Source organism: Periplaneta americana, chromosome 17 (genome assembly GCF_040183065.1).
Source record: "Periplaneta americana isolate PAMFEO1 chromosome 17, P.americana_PAMFEO1_priV1, whole genome shotgun sequence".
Taxonomy (NCBI): domain Eukaryota; kingdom Metazoa; phylum Arthropoda; class Insecta; order Blattodea; family Blattidae; genus Periplaneta; species Periplaneta americana.
The window spans coordinates 23,144,182-23,165,839 of record NC_091133.1 but is presented as its reverse complement, the minus strand read 5'-3'; the positions used below and the strand labels follow the sequence as shown (position 1 = coordinate 23,165,839).

Below are 21,658 nucleotides of genomic sequence, written 5' to 3'. Positions count from 1 at the left end.
TGAAGGAAGTTCTGGAAGTTTCGATATAGCATTCAGGATTAATAGTGGCTGTATGTCCTGTAGGGTCCTGAAAAAGTAGGGATGAATAATGCTTTCTGCGCCGATGGTGCATCAGACAGTAACGTTGTCTGAATGCAGTGGTCTTTCGTGGAGATTCCTTGAATTCGTGTTGGGCTAATGAAAATTCTGATTTTTTTTTTAAACCTAAACGCATAGAAATTAACCTTATCAGACATTACAAGCACGTCCAATCTTGCTGAATTAATTTTCTTGCTTGTGTCGGCGAAAAAGTAAACGATTTAATTTGTCACTAACACTTAATTCTTGAACAGCTTGCATTTTACAGGTATGAAATAACAGAGCAAGATGCAGTAGGCTATGCGTCGTAGGTTGCGATTTTATAAAGTCTTCGTGCTAAACGAGTTGGACTTTACTGTAATGCAGTTATCGACCTATTTCAGGGTTACGTACAGTTTCCAATGGCTCATTTCTCTTTACATCGCACACTGAATCTGATGATTCTCTCCACTTTCTTACACATTAGTTTTTTGAACTGGAACTAGTCCTATGCCTCGGTTATATACAAATTGTCGTCGAAATGACCACTGCACATGCACCAATCTCCCATGAATCACGTTAATATTCAACTGCAAACACCATGTTTAGCACTCCACTCCGCCATGTTGTAAATCAGTAGCACGTACGAATGCAACAATAGCGATAATGTCATGTACAATGTTGTGGTCAATCTATGGTATCAACTTAAAAATATGTAAACGCCCGTGCCGCAACTTACACAAATATTTCATTTTAATATTTTCCAGTAAACAATAAACCGTAAGAATTGGCCAAATTTACGAAAATTCTCATTAAAAATATCCCAAATGAATTGTAAAAGTACTGTTGTGTGTTTAGTAAATAGCTTTGCTCGTTTATCCCTAATACTTACTTGCTTACTTACAAATGGCTTTTAGGAAACCCGGAAGTTCATTGCCCCTCTGACATAAACCCACCATCTGTCCCTATCCTTAGCTTAATCCAGTCCCTAGCATCATATCCCAACTCTCTCAAATCCATTTTAATATTGTCGTCACATCAACGTTTCGGCCTCCTCAAAGGTTATTTTTTCTCAGGTTTCTCAATTAACACTCTATATACGCATTTCTGGATTCACCCATATGTGCTTCATGCTATGCCCATCTGAAACGTTTTGATTTAATGTTCCTAATTATTAGGGGGGCGGATGTTGATAAACTAAAAATTTACTTAAAATTATCAATAAAATGCCTTTGAAATAATGGAAAATTGACATGAAATTAAAAGAAAATGACATTTAAATATTATTCACCGTACTCACTCCACAACTTCATAAAAATCAGTCACCTTGTTTCAATGACTGCCCTGCAAATGTCGGAGAGAGGAAGGAACTTCCTGGAATTTAACTAAGAAAAAGGAAGAGCATGCAACAAAATGAAAGTTTTAAGGAAAACCTATAGATGTAAATGAAAGTTTACAATGTGTTTCAATCAGGGGTGATTCATGTCAGTGCCTTCCTTCTCCGTCTCCTCTTTTCGCTCTTCACTTTTGTTACTAGACCTTCCAGATAGGGAGTGTAAATGACAAAAAAAATTGTGGGCACAGCGTGCATTCTTGCAATCTTTGTGTTAAAATATTGTCTACTGTAGTACATCTCTTCCGAACTATATTGGGAACACAACGCCTTATTGTCCAAGAAACGGTGAAAGTTTCACCACTTCCAACCATAAATTCTAAAGACACCTCGTACCAACAAAAGAACAGGAGCTGTCAAAGCCCTCACTTAAACTAAGCTGTTGTCAAGCATTTTATATTACTTCTGTTGTGTTAGGTGAAACCTTCAGTGGAATGAGGAATGGACTTCAGAGTTTGTTCCTAACTATGAAACTCAAACATCATTGCTATTCACTTATTCAGTAGATAATTTAGGCCTACTAGTAGAGCCCACTACTGATCTGTTTGCTTAGAAAAAGATTTAACAGGTCTATATGTAAAGAAGGAAGTAAAATGCATTCAAAATGATCTAAAAGTTGTTCGAAATATTAAAAAAGCCCAAAAACTGCCGAAAAAAAATGTAAAAATGACATATTAGTTCAAAAACGTCAAAAATGCAATATCAGAAATTAATTTTTTACGTTGATTATTGACATAGAAAGGATTTCTCCATTAATACAGTAGGCATCGTCATAATGTCAAAAATAAGATGATGACTTTTCATCATCATCCGCCCCCAACTAATTATGTTAGGTGAAGAATAAAATGCGTGCAGTTCTGCTTTATGTAACTTTCTATATTCTCCTGTAACTTCATTCCTCTTAGCTCCAAATATTTTCGCGTTTATTGTTAATAACGAAATAAATCAACAAACAAACGTAATAGCCACCGATGTAGCTCAGGTGGCAGGTGTATTTGCCCGTGATCGGGAGCTGCGCTTGAGCGTGAATTCTGTTCTCGCTTTGGCTGATTACCTGATTATGTTTTTTCCGAGGATTTCCCCAATCATAAGGCGAATGTCTGGTAATCTGTGGCGAATCCTCTGCCTCATCTCGCTATTACCAATTCCATTGAGGCAAATAACCTAACAGTTAATAAAGCGTCGTTTAATAACAAAGTAAAAAAAACAAAACTAATATAACTTTATACGCATTATGTATAATCACAGTCTAGTATATACAGTCACGAAGCTCAATACGTAGGGAATATGCATCCATAGACAGTTGCTAACCACTAGGATCGCTACTATCGCCTCACCACAGACAATGCGAAATAGTACCGGCACAGTCTATTGTTCCTAGTACCCTCAACAACTCAAAGTTCGTGACTGTATATACTAGACTGTGGTATAATGATGCCCAGAAACTGATAAAAACTATGGTCTGTAACAATAAGGGATTAGGTGTAAACCACAGTGTATGCTGCTTTATTGAACATACTGTAACGGCTCTCTCTCTTCTTCTTTCAGAGTGATAGCGGGCTAGCGGATTCCGATTCGAGCCGGGCCAAAGAGATGACGGCCATCAACTCGGTGAGTAACCGGCTCCTCCTCTTCTGTTTTCAGTGCTGTACAAACTTTTGACTCGCTCGCACGGAGAAAATAAACACTGCAAAACATGGTCCATACGTTTCTATCTATATACTTTCTTGTAGTATATTAGACATCCGAATGTGCTTTTAATAGATTTCATGACGGCGTTCGTGTGATTCAGTAACATGCTGTTATAGGATACAGTACAGATTTATAAGCAGATTAATGTTCTATGCTCCGAAACAGGAACTGAATTAACGAACAATTCTGCACTGTTTTAACATTTAATGTTGAAAATGTATTTATTATTAAAGATTAAAATAAATGCAATGTCATAATCCGAAAGTGTTGCTAATCCGACGATAAAATTAAAACAGTCCAGTCCTGTAGAAATTGTTCGCTCGCTCGCACGGAAAAAAATTAATTCAGCAAAACATGGCCAAAGATAATAAGTCTTTTAGGAAAATTTATATTTTCTTTACTACAGTTTGTCCTTTTATGCCAACGTTTTAAAAACATAATAAGGATAGATATAAATTGAATATTGTAGTTCAATTAATAAAATACCATAAAAATTGCTCATATTGATGAAGATAATTTTAGTTGTAAATTTATTAATAATTCTGGAGGAAATATATGGATATTTTGAGAAAAAAATATTAAATATAATTAAGAATATTGAAAGCAAGGAAATGTATAGGAAAAAAGCATTTCATTAATGTTTTTGTTCTTGAAAGTATATTGAATTTTTCTTGATGTATTAATATTTTGAGTGTTGACGTGGCAATGAAGTGTAAAGAATTGAATATATTAATATAAAACTTATTGAGTTGGGATTTATTATCCTGGATATGCGTCTTTTTCAGTCTATTATTTTAGTGTCAAAAATGATTTTATTTTAAATTGATTGGAATGTTACATATACAGTTAATGACCGTAGAAATGTTGTTTCTCTAATAATTCCGCACAATAACCTCAGATATAGACCATACGGAAGACATGGCCTTTGATGAAAGGGAGTTAAATTTGTCGCCAGGACATAGCATTCTATCCACTATTAAAGGTTAGGCCTATATATTTGGAATTAAGTTACTTTATTTTGTCTACGTCATGCATTTTGTTAAATTTTCCGAAACAATTAAATTTGCTCTAATATTAATTTTAATTTTATGTGGAAATGATGGCAAAATATTCTCGAATGTACAAATTTCCTTCCTCTTACCATCCCTGACATGGTCCATATATTTCTGTTTATCTACTTTCTCTCTAATATGCGGGACATTCAAATGTGTTATAGATTTCATAAAAGCATTCGTGAGGTTAGTTTTGCATTGTTATAGAATACGTTGAACATTTGTACCAAAATTAATATTTTATAGTCGAAAAGAGGGGATGCATTAACTATCGATTCTTAATCGACGTGTTTTACATATGAGCTGAAGCATCCGTCTTCTAGAAATTTTTAAAATGTCCATTAATTCAATTGAACTATAATGACATCATTAAAAAGTGGGAAAAGTGGGATATATTTTAAACTTATATGAAATAGGCCTTATTTTACAACATTTAAAATATGAGGCCACTGAAAGGAAGGGTCTTTTTTAAATCCCTCTAATATTTTGAAAAAAAAAAGGCTTACCTGTCGTAAATGTGGGGCCACCATTGCATTTACAGACAGCATTTTATCAATATTATTGATACCGTGCTTTCAGGCATGTAGGTCTGTAGTGTTCAGAATAAAATGGTGAGAAATATTCTAGATTTCCTGAGTAATTATTGATCGCAGCAATTATTCAGCATTACATCAGATAATATAATGGCCAGAAATCGTCACATTTTAAAACAGATTGTCTTGGGAGGCCATTTTGAAAAATAACCGCGACTGGTGTTGTTTCTAACTTCTTTAGAATTTTGTGTTCATATTTGGAATTTTGACTAATTTTTAGACGTCTTTTAAACAATCGGGGCATTGATATATTATGTTCTCATTTTGGACTAGGTATACCAGAAGTTTTTTCATCTCCCACAAGACAAATATGTTCAAATTTTCTAACAAGCTTCCGGAACTAACACAGATTAGGGGTTCTCATGTCAGATCATTTACATTTTTAAATCTTCTCATGACATTGGCATTTTCTGTTCCATTCATAATAATACCACAGTCTAGTAGGCCTATATACAGTCACGAAGCTCAATACGTAGTTGCTAATCTCTAGGATCGCTAATATCGCCTCATTACAGACAGTGTGAAATAGTACCGGCACAGTCTATTGCTCCTAGCACTCTCGCAACTCAAGCTTCGTGACTGTATATACTAGACTGTGATAATACTGAATGAAAGCTACTGGTATCGTCTCCAGAAACAAAAGAACTTGCATAACTTGATTTCTTGACTTTAAATTTTAATGACTCGCAAGTTTATGTTTACCTTATATTAATAATAGAAGTGATCAGGATGAATAATGGTAATAAGGTTGGTTGCTAATATTTATAGATAATACTAATCAAGAACTCTCCGGACTCTTCCAATTTGAAAGCGTGGGAAATACTGTGTTTTGTTTAGAAAAGCTGTAACGAAAAATTCTTTGCCATTGCAGATACAATATTCTTTACATTGATTCCTAAAAGGAGATATTTTAACGCTAGGTAAGCATGTTAAAATTGACTGTTACAAGGTAGCGCGTGAAAATAACGTTTTTGCACTATCGTGTTTTTTGTTGTATTTACAGCTATTGTTGTTAGGCCTTGAAAGTTAGACTTCCCACACAGAAACCTGTTGCTAGGGTAATAATTCTTCTTAACATAAACCTATACTGAAATAGGCCCATTACAGTGCACTTATTGTTACTTGGTTACCATTACAATGCAGTTTGCGAAAGCTTTGGAATAATATTGCTTTAAATTTTCAATGCAAAATATATTGTATTTGCAATTTTAAAAACATGATCGTGCAAAAAATGTTGTAAAATACACGTTTGTGAAGTGGATTACAAAATCTCGGAAATTGAAATACTCGCTCTACTCGTTTATCAAACTTTTCCTCGATTTTGTAAAAGCACTTCCCAACTTTGTTTCGTAATATAATATTCACACTAGTACGAAAAGTATTTAACACTGACTTTCAACTGTTTGCGCATATTGTCACTTGTTTTCTACAGATTTTATGCGGGAGAATTCGCAATAGATGAATTAAGCTGGTGAAACAATGAAACTTTATTGTTCGAAACTTACACAAATTAAATGATAGCTTCAGCAACAATAATGTAATTGATCATTATTTGAAACAATTAAGAATTTAATTTAATTAAAAATTAGGAGTACCCGGATTGGAAAGGGAACCTCTCGATCTGCAGTTCTACTCTGCCTGCGGCCTCGTTTCGCAAATATCCCTGCTCATAAAATAAAATGTAATTTTTAACACTTGTATCGTAAATAACTGTTTTAACTTACATTTATTTCATAAAGCAGTATAGTTATATTTTTGGAATTTTCCACAGTAATAAATCAGTACATTGAGGAAAAAGTTATCAACTTTTAAAATAATACACTCAATCATTTATTTCACACATCAATGCCAAGAAGCATCTTAACTTTTAACATTTTAATTTTGGATATAAATGTTCATAGGCATGCTAACTAGGGTCTCATCATTGCATTGTCTCACGGAAAGTTATTTTGCTTTTACGTTGATGAAGGTTTCAATGCGTTGATTCAAATATTGTCAGAGATCTGGCATTACATACTTTATTTAAATTTTACATTTTAGTACTTTTATTTTATTCGTACTTAACTGTAATATAGTGAGGATCATATAAGAGTAATTCCTAAAAGGCTAATTTGGCCGTCTCTTCTGTGTTGCCAACAAATACCAGATATCACCAAAGATGGTAAAGTCACAATGCCATGTACTTAAAAAAAAAAAAATAATAATAATAATAATAATAATAATAATAATAATAATAATATGCTACCATGCTATTTCCTCTCTTGGGAATTTTAATAAAAATCTCTCCATTAGCCATGTGAATGTGTCATACCAAGAAGGTCTACACATTTTATGTATACTTATCTGAATATAGTGTTGAATAGAAATCTCAATGCAACACAACTGAATTATGTATTGATATTAATATTAATACTGTACCTGTATTACCAATTAATTATTAATTACGTTCAAATTTCACAAGCTTAGTTAGAATTCCATTTCATCAGTTTTCTTTACTGGAAACCAAAATTATTGCTGCCAACATAACAGTTAGAAAATAACTGCCAGTTGTATTTGTCAGTACTCGAAATTCAAAACAAAGTTGGTAAAAAATTTCAACTTGACATCTAGAAAATCACTATAATCCACTAGCATATGTAGTAACAAGGGGAAAATGGTTAGATTTCATTCTTAGGATATTAAGTAAGCTGATCTGGACTGTACATAATTATATTAACTTGGATTTAGAGGACGCGTGTCTAATACTTTGTAATTGTGTGCTCCGAATTTGATTACGTTTTACGACTACTGCGCATAAATTCCGCGCTGGTCAGACAAATATTAAGCCACTATGAAACCACAGCCACAAAATAATGTCACAATATAATTTAGAAATTTCAACTGATAAAACAAAATGCATAGCCTTTCATAGTAAATACGGCATAAGATCAAAAATAATAATAAATAGTAATAAAGCCATTGTACATGTTCGAAGTTTTAATTATCTAGGTTGCGGAATTTCATCTATTCATCAGGGAGATATTGAGCATAAAGTACACAAGTTTCAGAACTTGTGTGGAACAATCAAAAAAACATTGAAAATAAAGTTAGAAAGGAAATATTACTTAAATTCCACAAAACGAAGGATTTACCTGCATTAATGTATGGGTCAGAAAATTAGACCATGAGAATATCAAACATAAGAGAACGGCTGAAACATCGGAAATGAAATTCTTACGTTATGTAGATGGATATACCCTAAGACAGTAGTGTCAGAGTTGTAAGCTCCAAAAGCGGTTGTGGAGCTAGAGTCGTAGCGTGAACTTGCTTATGTCTGTGGAAACACCGGAGCACGCAACGAGTCTAGTGGAGCGCTCCTCTCCGTTTAGTCTCTGTCTGACAACGCTGCCCTAAAAGATCAAGTACGAAATGATGTTATACGAGATAAACTGCATATAACTGACTTAAATGTTATGAGTCTAGAAAATAAAAAAAAAAATGGTTCCAACATATACAAAGAATGACACTATCAAGACCAGCTAGATGCCTTTGTGAATATACAGAGTGATTCGGGGGGAGATGACTATCGGGGGAAGATGCTTATTTCTTTGTAGTTTCACATTCTTCCAAGCAAGAACGTCACGCGCATGTCTTCATGATCACTGAGACAGTTGAATGTCTGTAGAGTGGAAGCTAACTCATTTTGCCACGTGTTCTTGTTGTGAGAAGAAGAAAAGCAAGAAAACAGCTCATTTTTCTGCTATAAAATAATTTCAAAAGTATGTTAAAATTTTAATACATCTTTGAATTCGTAATAACTGTCAAACTTTTGTAATGGATATTGTAGTAATGGTTCTAAAGTTTGTATTGTTAACAACCAACGACATTGTTCCGCCATCTCAGATTGCGTCACAGCACTAAGCATCTTACACGATATTTGGGGAAGATGATCACTTTTCTTCGGGGTAAGATGACAAATTGTTGCAAGACCTTCCTTTTTTGTTTTATTGCAGGGAATGTGTAAACATTAAGTAAGATTCTCTGGTAGAAGTCGGTGGATTGAGGACAGTCTTCAACTTACGATGGAACATGTTATAACAGAGGATATGAAATGTTTTAGAGCATCGCAAGCATACGGGATTCCTTACCGTACCCTTAAATGCCGCCTAAAAAGACTGATGACAAACAAATGTACTGGATTGAATTCATTATGTGCAAGAAGTGATTTCACGAGTCTTACACAGGGCAATAAAATATGTACAATGACTCTTTTGCTAAGTAGTCATAAAAGAGTGAAAAAGTGTCCATGAGCTTTAGATTAAGTCAATTTTGTTATATACGTGTATCAAATTAAGTTCAGGTAAAATACATATATCAGTAAATGTGTTGCATTTGCCATCTTACCCGACTATCGAGGAAAGATTCCTACAGTGCAGGCAAGAAGAAAAACTATCTATGAACAAGATAATTAATGTTTTCTGTTTTGTACCAAAAATATAGTTTCAAAATACCTTCCAGACTCTGATATTTCAATATGAAATTCAAAACTAAATGAACAGTATCTTAAATTTTCAATCAAAGAAAAATTCAGGCATCTTCCCCCGATCCACTCTACCAAAAGGAAAACGAAATATTGGTCGACCACGACTATGATGGAAAGATGACCTCTGAGTCGGAACGGATCGGAATCGTTCCACCTTGAAGTAGATGATGATGATGATGATGATGATGATGATGATGATGAAACCGGAATAGGCTTTAGTCGAAATCCGGTAGTAAATATTGATGAAATTCAATTAAATTCATGGAAGCATGTAAACCATTACTTTCGGCAGCCAGATCCCTCTAAAATATATCGTTATCGGAGGCTTTGTACTCGCGAACCTCCGTATTTGTTAATAATGTTAAATTCTTTATAATTAAATATATAAACTTGATGAATTAGAGATGTATACATAGTGTTCATTACGACGCCGACGCCAGTAGATATGAGGCGTCGCAGCGTCTCTTCATTCCAGGTGGCGTCACTCCCACAGACGCCTTATAATGCAGTTTCCCAATAACATGGGTCGTACTTACCCGCTTCATGCATTATTCTATCGGGCTTTTAAACTAGGGAGCGGGCCGTATTGAGCGGCGGCTTGCAGGAAGGGGCGCTTTTTATTATTTATCTGTGAAGCTTCGGCATACGGGAATCTCTCTCTCTATGGATATATATATATATATATATATATATATATATATATATATATAAACACAAAATATTTGTTGAAGATGGATTTTAATTTAAATGCGGGACTAAACGTATCCTCTCTTATGTAAATAGATTACTCAGTGATGTTAGAAAGCAGTTTCATTCAAAAATATTTTCCATTTTAGCTACAACAGTCGAGGTTATATTCGTTGCTTTTCAGATTTAAGCTCCCTTGCGAACTAAGGGACTTTAAGGGTATATGTACGTTAACGACCACAAATATTATCAGAAAATGCAGGCTCTGAATTTCTAAGATGTTATAAGAAATGAACTTACAATTGGACAAAAATTATAAGGTACCACATCAAGACTTATTACAATTTAAATATCTGATAAAAGTATACAAAAGGTTACTAATAATATTTTTCAAACCAGTTTTATCAAAGTAAGAAAAAAAATTCTGCAGTTACATTATTTGGTAACTATAACATTGTTATGGTCTCTCCGACATCTTTAATATTTTTCCTGCATTTAATAAACATTTATTTCTGAAAAGTAGACAACTCTCAGACATGTAATAATCCGTGGCGCTACAGCCCACGAAGGGCCAAGACCGACCAGCCGACTGCTGGCCTCACGACCACATGCCGAAGAAGAGGTGGACGATCATCCAACCAGAATGGAGGTATTGTGTGGTTAGCGCGATGAGTCCCCCCCCAGCCGTTATAGCTAGTTTGCGTAACCGAATTTCGCTACCTATCGTAGCTCCCCAAGTGCATCACGATGCTGGGTAGGCACCGGTCCCATACACTGGCCGAAATTTCATGAGAAAATTTCTTCCCCCAACGCGCATTCCGTAACGCGAGTCCTAGGCAGAGTGCCTTAGACATGTAGGGTTCTATGCATAGACATTTCGCTAGCCCGCGCTACGAGCGTGCTAAATTAGCCTCGGCTATCGACTGATTACTTGTACAGGGTTCATATCATATCATATCGCTAACACTGGTTTATGAATACGAAAAATGTTAGTTCGCTGATCATCCACCGGAAGCTCGCGTTATGAATGTCTATGAATATGCCCCAAAGAGTTATTTATTAGCTACACAAATTATATTTTCATTGCCATTATTAGAAACACTAAGCTTGAAAGGCAAAGAAATAAAAATATTCGAGATATATTACATATTTCAAATAAAATGGGTGATATATCAGAAGAGCTGGAATGACCATGTCCACAAATTGAACATAGATCTTTTCCCATATTTTATCTTTTGCATATCAACCACGATGACACCGAGATAGCATTGGAAAGATTAGGAACCTTTCGGGATGCACAGACAGAGGTTGAAACGGTCCTAAGTCAGAAAGTTCGTGATGATGACAGGTAAATTTTTATATTGATGATTAGGCACAAGAAAATTTTTCTGTCAAAATTCTTAATTTTAATAACCTAATTTAAACATAAACATTACATATATTATATATTACGATGTACCGAAGTATCAGTGCAGAAATTCTGCGTCATTGTATGATGATGGAAGAGTGGAACAGAGAAAAATTCTCTCCGGCACCGGGATTTGAACCCGGGTTTTCAGCTCTACGTGCTGACGCTCTATCCACTAAGCCACACCGGATTCCCATCCCGATGTCGGATAGAATCTTCTCAGTTTGTTTCACCTTTTGGGTTCCCTCTAGTGGCCTACCCTCATGCACTGCGTCACAGACGTATGACATCGTAATATGTGATATGCGAAAAATAATCACTTTGTGATTTAAGACGGCGCTTATTCCGTCGGATCGCGGCCACTTAGTCACTCATAACGTTTGCACCTCTGCACATGTGTGGATATTGTGCCAACTGTCATACATCTGTGACACAGTGCGTGAGGGTAGGCCACTAGAGAGAACGCAAGAGGTGGAACTTAAACTGAGACGATTCGATCCGACATCGGGATGGGAATCCGGTGTGGCTTAGTGGATAGAGCGTCAGCACGTAGAGCTGAAAACCCGGGTTCAAATCCCGGTGCCAGAGAGAATTTTTCTCTGTTCCACTCTTCCATCATAATATAAACATTAGAGTTAAACATAAAGATGTACTCGAGGAGTGCAAGATCACAGTCTGATAGACTTAACCATACCCAAGTTGAGAACTACTGATATAATGTAAGAATATTTATTGTATTTTAGCACTTAAGTTCTTTTCATGCCACACTTCCGTTTATTTATATCAAATAAACATAAGTTATTAGAGTCGTATTTTTTTATTCCCGTGTGAACTGCCTAGATCTTAATTAATAATTTAATTACATTTTACTGTAGACCTAATAGTGATCGAATTCTTGCAGTTATCCATCCTTCCACCCCGATTGAAGACGAAATTACTAAGACAGCAGAAGAGGATGTTGCGTATCCGGCCACTATAAAAAAAAATCCGTTTCATGCATCCCACGCGGGCTATTGTGAAATCTTTGTCATAAACGAGGTTTCCATATTTAAACAATATTAAGTGCCTGTAACACAACGGCTGAAATGAGTACGGCCAGCTCTCTTTGGATTCGGTAGGGAGGAACTTGTTTTAAATTGTTTCTTTAAAATTTTAAATGCTCCGGAAATGATGTTCTTCTGCTTTAAAACTTTGCAAGACTCCGTTTAGATAAACTTCTTAATTTTCTGAGCTTCCGGTTGGATTCATTATGGTAAGCCCTGTTGGCTTCCTCTGCCTATTTTCTGTAAGATATTTATTTAAGCGGAGTGCCATTAAGTACTCTTCTGTTTTTAATGTTACGTATTCCGAGAAGATTTTATACTCCACAGGGCTGAAGAAGCCCTTATTTAAACTGCAGTATGTAGAGTTTATATTTTTCTTCTTACTTTAATAATAATAATAATAATAATAATAATAATAATAATAATAATTTTATTTCAAAGATAATAATACACTTTTGGTTGGCACTCCCGGTGAAGCAGAACGTCGTTGTTCCTGCAGTAACTCCTATGTGACATATTTATCGATTTTCAGATTTTTGCTTTATTAAATAACTTAAATAGTGATACAGCAAATAATAAAATCTCCTATATAATTCTATTTCTTTGTTTCGACAATGTAAGAATTTACAGTTCTCCTATGTACGGCCGGCATGGGATGAATAAATGTGTTTTTTTTTTTCCTACTGACAAATATTTTATTTTGCACATAGGAGTTATTCCAGGAACAACGACTAAATCTTGTGGTCGGAAGTGAAGTTTACATTAAATAATGAAAAAGTAATGCTACATGCTTAAGCCTACATTAAAATCATTATTTAATTGTTTAATTTAATAAATCAAGTATAAGTGAGCAAAAGTAAAGTGAAAAATACCGAAATAATGATACAAGAAATAATGAATACAAGAAGTACAATGAAATTATATCAGGTAATACACAGAGAAGTAGATTAACTAGAAAATGCCCAAGGAGCGTGGCCCCTTTAGATGCTAATTTTGAATGTTTTCTAATGACGTTATTATACAATCTCGGACCGAAATTTGAGCCATGCCTTAGTCCTGCTTCAGAATTGCATTTGGGTTCAAACAAAGGGCATGATATAATGTGTCTTCTTGTAGGGTAAAGTTGACTATTTCCATGATACCCCAAATCTCGTGATTCTTTTTTAAAATTGAATTTCAGTCAAAGCTTTGCCGCTCGACAATAGCGCCAGACATATTTCTCGAAAGATTGCATCTTTGGCCTACTTTTGAGACATCGGTGAACTTCCTAGCAAGATATCCAATCGCGTGAAATTTAGTGAAAAAAGTATCACGGAATTAGGCAAATTTACCCTATAATATGTCTTGTAAGGTATAAATTGTTTAAAAGTATAGCGTAGGTTCAAGTCTGTAACTTTCTCGATTTCGTGCACATTAAGTGTCTGTTTCGTATAGGAATTTTACGAAAGAATCAACTAAGGTGATGGATAATTATTCAGAACGTATTACATACCACTCGCCTTATAGTTGGGCCCCCCCAAGAAGAAGAAACCTAATCTACGAGTAGAAATGAAACCAAGTGGGATTCGAATCTTCGCTCGAGTGGAGCTAAGAAACACGAGCCAAATGTAGGTTAAAAAAACATATTTACTTCGAGAAACAAAGAAAAATGACTAGAAAACATTGTTGGTTATAGTGTGCTGTTTTTTATGGAAATAATCCACTGTTTACTTCCATAAGTCATAATTGTTGAAATGTTATTTATTTGTTCAATACTAATTACAAAAGTAAAATCTAATATCATTGCTCGCCATTATTCCCTTCTCATCTCTTGATAACAGACGTCACTATCATAGTAATAAGGAACATACGTAGCGTTTATTCTTCATAGAGAGTGAGTTAGTTTTTCGGTAAATATGATGTAATCACGTAATATGTATTCGAAAATTCCATTCCACCCAATTAAAATGAAAATATAATGCAACAATTAAGAAAAAAATACTACTTGAAGGTAGAACACTATTCTATTGGTATAACATCACAGCATATTTATTTCAAGATTTTTTTTCGAATTATACGGTGTGTGAAACCTTCTGTACGCTTCCTATTTGCGGTACATTCCTGTCAGATGCTTGTTTGTCAACGGTTGCAGAAATTTACTATGACACCTATCTCGCTGACAAGATGCACGCGAAGAAATATTATGTCTGGTATATTGTGCCAATGTGCAAAAACACATACTGCAGCTCTCGTCACTATGCTTTTGCATTGCACACTGCTCTTCCCACTTTTACTGTTGATTTGGACGTATTCTGGGTCATTGTCCCAATACTTTATGTACCAGCACTATTTGCAAAATAAAACAATACTAGTGGCTTGTGCAGCAAATGCTGCTGCAAACTAAGTTCGTTAGACGTTCAAATAAAAATTTTTCAGATTTATTTTCAATAAAGAATACTTGTCTTTTTAATAGTTATTTCCCTCCATAATAATGAAACATACTCCCTCTGAATGGATTTTTTTAGGCCAAATACTTTCTCTTGAACCTATCCAACTTCAGTTTTTGAGTTTCAACGCGAAAACGCAAGTATCAATGTCAGGACGATAGCAGTAGCTATTTCAGATCATTGTGAATTGTAGGCGAAAGTTAAAAAAATGTCAAGTTTGCTAAGCTTTCGAACAATAGCATTTTCGTATAGCTGCTGCATGTAGAACTTGAAATGTAGAACGTAAAATCATTTTATCCTACTAAGAGATCTTGCTGAAATGATCTGGAGACTACAAAATTTTCTAGACCTCTTATTTTTATCAGTAAATAATACCTTTTGATCTTTCCTTAGGAACTGTAATTTTTGCGCTCTCTCGAGCCGATACTGAAGACAATGACACATATCAATATCTACACTACACCGCCATTAAGTATATGAAAAAGACTCAACCCCACTGGGCTAATAAGTATAAAAATATTTGATTTTTAATAACAATATTATTATCTTACTTAAGTTTTGTAGTTATATATAGCAGCCACTCAGTAAATTATAGAAATGAAGATCTAAATTAAGATATTCTCTACATTTACTTACATAACCTCAAAACGTTTCACTTTCATGTCATCAATATAGCATCAATATTATGTACAATTAATGAAAAATAGATGCATCATGATATTAACTATAATAATATTTAATTTCTAATGATAATAATGTCATCAAACCACCTCAAGTTTCGTAGATTTGAATATCCAATACACAGCTGTACTCAGAAAATTATTATACACTGCAGAATCAGTTTTTAATAACAAATTGAATTGCGCTCTAAATATGTCGGCAATCCTGCAGGTCATGGCCTTCGTGTAATAGCCTATTGTTTATTGTAGTGTGTGTTTTGTTCTGAAATTCAATCAATTCGATAAAATTAGTTCTCAAAACTGAAAACAGATGGATTTCTGAAAATAGGAAAATTATGTAGGAAAATTGACATTTCACTGAAAACTACTACTTTTCCGAAAAACTTTGGGTTCCAAGCTTCAAAATGAGGGGCCATTTATTAAAATCCGTTCAGCCGTTTTCCCGTAATTTCCATTACCAGTTCAAATTATATATATAGATTTGTAGTAGCCTCATTATATCAATAGTCAGAATTAATGTTTCAAGAGCAGCCCATGTCTGAGACCGTGGTGTCGCGAATTTAGGCCAACGCGAAGCAAAGTTCTTTTTATGAAAAAAATATAATAAATTAATCTACTCGGGTTAGATTATAGGATTGCACCTTTCTGATTGTCTCTTTAAAAACCATCACTTTGGTTTTGTGTATGGGAATAATGAACAATCAAATGTAGCCAACAATACAATCAGCGAGAATAGCTTGAACTGTAGCCAGGTTCTACTGTAATTGACTGTGCGTGAAGAGGGTCGAAAGTCTGCTGTGACGTCACCCCTATTTTTAGATGTCTCACGGAAGGAATAAAGTGCATTATTATTTACAATAATGAGGTATTGTAATTAATCGTCTACCCTATTTGGCTTCCAATTATGGATTACTGAATGTCTTTAAAAAGTTACATTTATGAATTCCTATAACTGCGTAAATCTATGATAAGGGTCATTCTCTGAGTTCACAGGAGTAGAGAGGATCAGAAATGTAAAATTATAAATTTCCCGGAGTACTTGAAACACTTCAGTTCAAGTGAACTACTTCATTGCACACAATTTTTATACTTATCAAAAAATGTAATTGAAATGTTACTGTGATTGCTGTTACCCAGTCATTTTGACTCCTATTTTATGGTAATACGAAGGATAATAACTCAGGGGACATTTGATTATACTTAGATTTTTTATAATTTAAAAAATGCCGGTATCAAGTTGAAGTTATGTTATATAAACAAAAGAACAAGTCGTACGCGTACATTTACTAGAAAAAAATTGACATTTCAGTATTATTATTACCGTCAAAATATTAAGTAACTCAATGGACATACAATTAACCTAACCTGACTTCATATCTCTGATAACAGCACACACTACAGTAGAGTCCAGAAATAAATTGCAAATATATAAATATGATCACAGACATATTAGGTAACACCAAGGACATCAATATTCCATGCCGCATTTGAAAATTGCTTTCTAAGTTTAAGTTTCATAGAGCAAGCATGTAAAGTGGCTATGTTTGGTATTAATTTAGTAGGAGTTAGTTTTCAAACAAGAGCATCTGAATCTTCCCACCATCTGTGAAGTTATAAAACGATATTATTTCAATTTTGTGGTTGTGGACAATTTATATTTACAAGTACTTCAATTAGCTTATGTAAATCATTTAAAAATATATTTGAAGTACAGTTAAAATGTTGTCCTTATTATTCTTTGTGTTCTACTGATTATTTTTAAATTTTAATTTATGTAGTAAATATTAAACATAGTAGTGATATTTGCCATGGACAGGAATTGTTTCAAAACTCTATAATGACTCATATAGCACCCTCAGTTTAGTTTCACTCCCTACGAAAGTCATAGTGAGAATTTCTACATCGCCCGCGGTCAGGTTTTGAATCGTGGACTACGAATCCAAGAATTGTAATTACTAGACCATCGAGGTCGACAAGATTCGAAACATGCTGGTTAATGATCAAAGACCTTCTAATGCTACTTGTAGTATTACCTACTAATTTTGTTTTCGGATTTCTTCATGAAGGTAAAATTAGTAATGAGTGTCCTGATACTTTTGTGACTTCCGTTTTAGCCGTCTTAGTTGGCAGAACAATCGGGCACCCAAAATCAAAGTCAAGTTCTTTGTTATTCCATCGACCTTCTCCACAATTCCTCTTTCGTTATGATTTCCTTCTCGAAGAATAGGGCACCAATTGTGTTTACGCACACCGAATCGATAGCTCAGCATGCTGTATTCATCGCGATCGGTGCAGTGCTTAAGGATGCTCCATGTCTCGTCCGGTAAGCACCTCTTTGCCACTGTATCCCTGTGCTTTCTATTTGGTATTAGTACAAGTAAATGTGCACTTTCTTAATCATGTAATAGAACCGAAAGTGCCATAATTTTGTAGAACTCTAAAAACAATTTCTCTTCTATGCTTTTCATAAAGCGTCTAAGTTGTATCAGTTAATATAGTTCATAACATAGCCCGTTTATAGATTATAATAATTATAACAGATTACATCCTTAATATTTAAAATATTCTTACAACATTGTTTGTAAGTATCAATAAATTATATAATATTTACAGGTAAACAAGAAAGCTGATGAATCCAGCGCAAATAGATGCCTTTGATTCGTCATGATGATGATGATGATGATGATGATGATAATAATAATAATAATAATAATAATAATAATAATAATAATATATGCTTTATGTTCGTAAAACTTATATATAATATAAAACACTTGCACCAAACGAAGGACTTTCGTTTTCGCTAGCAAATATAATGTGGAATTCTAGACTCTCGAATCGCGCATAACTGTGTACCAACAGCAACGTACGTGATGGGGGAGCGCGTTCAGATCACGTTCAACTTCACCTCAGATGCTGTGACCGAACGCTCAGGCCATTGTCAGCAGTGCTACCAGAGCAGTTTTTTTTTTTTTTTTTTTCAGTTGGGGAAAATAGGAAGGAATGGTCTGGACGTATGTATCGGGCTGCGAGTGGTTAAAGTGTCATAAAAAGTGTGTTTTGTTATGTTTCCACGGGGAACTATACATTACAGCAAGCATACAAATGTCCTGCTTTTTGGTGAACTTAAATTATGGGTTGGAACAACAGCATGGTAACGCCAAGCGCGGGATGTGGATAAAGTTGGAATAGCTGCCGCATTTGGTGTGAAGATTTTTTTATTTTTCACTTTTTTTTCTCTTTCTCCCCATCTCCGTTTGTACATGATACCGCATGAGAAAAACATTTACATTGCGGATAGATTTCAGGTCATTTGGGGATTAAACTTGATATCTGAAAGAGTGAATTCCAATATCTATTCAGAATTTCAATAAGTTAACTCCGAACTGAAAGAATAAATTCCAGATTAGGGACGCGAGAAGAATAGAGATATGATCAGGACTGTCGGAGTTTTAGAATGGAAGCTGGATGCAGGCATTGTGTTTAGAGATAACCCCGCGCGAGTTGAGATATTCTCTGTCACATTCAAGCTAATACAAGACGTGTTATTATATCTATTATTATTATTATTATTATTATTATTATCATCATCATCATCATTATTACAATCATCATATCATCATCATAATTTTAGTCTATATTACACGACTTTTTTGTGTGTCTTATCTTCTTAACATTATGGTGAACTATATCTCTCTAGCTTCAAGAAACCCACTTTAGCTATTTTTATTTAAATATTATTATTATTATTATTATTATTATTATTATTATTATTATTATTATTATTGTCTCCATCAAGAAAATTATTTACATGAACCTACAGCATACTACGGCATGGGGATAAAATAATAATAATATTAATAATAATAATAATAATAATAATAATAATAATAAACTGCCCCCCATTGAGGGTAGCCCTTACGGACTCAGTATATCCTCAAAAAATAATTATACACATGTAAACATAGGTATTAAATTTAAAAAAAAGGGGGAAACAAAGAAAAGGGCGTGAAACATTACAATTGCTATTAATGTGGCACCATGTGATTAATTGGGATTTGGCAGGATTTTTTTAACACAATTATCACAATGTCATCCGTCAAAGATGTTGGCAGAACAAATTTCCGTCAAAAGTCTTCGAATAAGCTTCCCAGACAATATTATAAATTACCAACCAAACGTTTCAAAACTAGATTTTATAATTAGCTTTTAATTAATCCTTTCTATTCTGTAGTTGGTTTCTTAACATAAATTCATACGAATTTTTTTTAAATAAATGAAGTTATTTACATTTAGTTACAAATAATACATTAAGAGTGTAGTGTTTTCATTAATTTTTAGAGTTTCAAAATGTTTTGTGTTTTCATTCTAATTAAACTTACTATTTTCAATTATATCTGTATTTTCAAATGTATGTTATTTTTTCCCTTCTATATTTGTGACGAAGCTTATCAGTGTATGTTTAATGGCTTAATAAATTGAATTGAATTGAATTGAATATTAAAATGTCTGGGCATATAGTTTTTGAAAGAATGCATTTATTTACAAATAATTTTACATAATTAATATAAGTATTTAACACTAGACATTGTCACAGTTAGGTGACAGAAATGTTAAATATAGCATGAGTAAGGTCATAAACATGAAAGAATAGAACAGAATAGAATTATTTATTTTCGCTGGCAGAGTTAAGGCCATAAGGCCTTCTCTTACACTCAACCAGCCTTAATCAATACAATACATATTTAAAATACGAATATTTACACCACACTTAAAAGATTCTCCAGCAATATTCTTCAGTTAAGTTTTAACGACTAGTACATGTTTATTTAAATTTAGATAAACCTATAAGATAAAGTAATAATATAATTTATGAGCTAATTTCATTCAATCAATTATAATTAAGTAGAGATAGCCAGTAAAATGATGATAATTAATTTAATATAAGTTTACTACAACTATGTTTTAGGGAGAAAAAATATAAATCGAAAAGTATATTTTTATAATGAGAATATTAATGTAATGAAATTTTGCCATTAGATGTTTTGTATTCTATTTAGAGAAATTAATGATAAAAGAGAGAGAGAGAGATAGAGAGAGAGAACAAAACGATATAGCTGTCTTTCTAAGGGTTACCATGAATACAGCCTACTGATATACTCTAAATAAGATAATATTTTAATTTATGTATGCTAATAATTTTAATGCGTTAGTGTAACTCCTTTTGTTCTGTTTATGTAATTTAATTTTGAGTGGGCAGTTATCACTTTCAAGAAGTTATTACAATTCAATTTTTAGGAATATAAATGATTGTATATTATAGCTAAAGAGTCTGCTAATATTTGTAGCCCAAAGTTCTGGAACTGAGAGCAAGAGATAGAAATAGCTTCGTGAAATTCAGACGCAGTTTTCATTGCACCCATTAAATCAGCGGTTGCTATATGTAGACTCACTATAGGATATGACTGCCTTACCCCGACACCATCATGGGCTGAACGTCTTTTCTTTCTCCAATTGCATCCTGTATGACGGTGAACAGGAAATGGATGGAACACATCTGCTACATGTTCGGCCGTCAAGTCAGAAAACTGCATCGCATCGCAGTTAAAATACAGTGTCTTCGACAGAATTACTGCTAAAACTAAATCTTGCAATATAAATTGTAGTTGTAATGTTTTATCAATTGATAGTTCTGTGAGTTTGTTGTGGATTTCAACTGGTAACTTTGCAGCTGCTACGAAATTTTCAAGAAACGAATTGAGTACCCTTCTGTTCGAAAAATGATCGTTATCGTTTGAGCAATAATCTGTCAACTGAATTTTCAGCTCATGTAAATGATTCTTGATGTTCTCCAATTAGCACTTAATAATGTCGTCTTCTTTGTCTATATTTTTTCAGTGTAACAGTGAGTATAAACATATCATCATTTCTTTCTCTTTCTTTTTTAAGGCGGATAATCCAAATAGATATCAAGCTTTTTAATGAAAGCGTTGACTTTGTCTCCCATTGACAAAATTTTTTGTCACGCCTTTCTAAGTTGAAATTCAGGTAATTTAATTTGTGAAAATATATGAGCTAAATAAGCCGACATCAACATAGACTTAT

The 21,658-nt window shown here is 33.8% G+C and overlaps 1 protein-coding gene across 6 annotated transcripts in view; it reads left to right on the top strand.

Moving 5' to 3' along the window:
• The window catches only part of LOC138692622 (zinc finger protein 541), a 1,853,746-nt gene that overhangs the window by 577,243 nt on the left and 1,254,845 nt on the right, over nucleotides 1-21,658 (top strand). For all 6 annotated transcript variants that reach the window (XM_069815665.1, XM_069815669.1, XM_069815666.1 and 3 more), the window contains exon 2: nucleotides 2,999-3,061. In XM_069815665.1, the coding sequence (XP_069671766.1) occupies nucleotides 3,044-3,061 (18 nt within the window). In that variant the 5' untranslated portion in view covers nucleotides 2,999-3,043. The remainder of the gene's footprint in view (nucleotides 1-2,998; nucleotides 3,062-21,658) is intronic.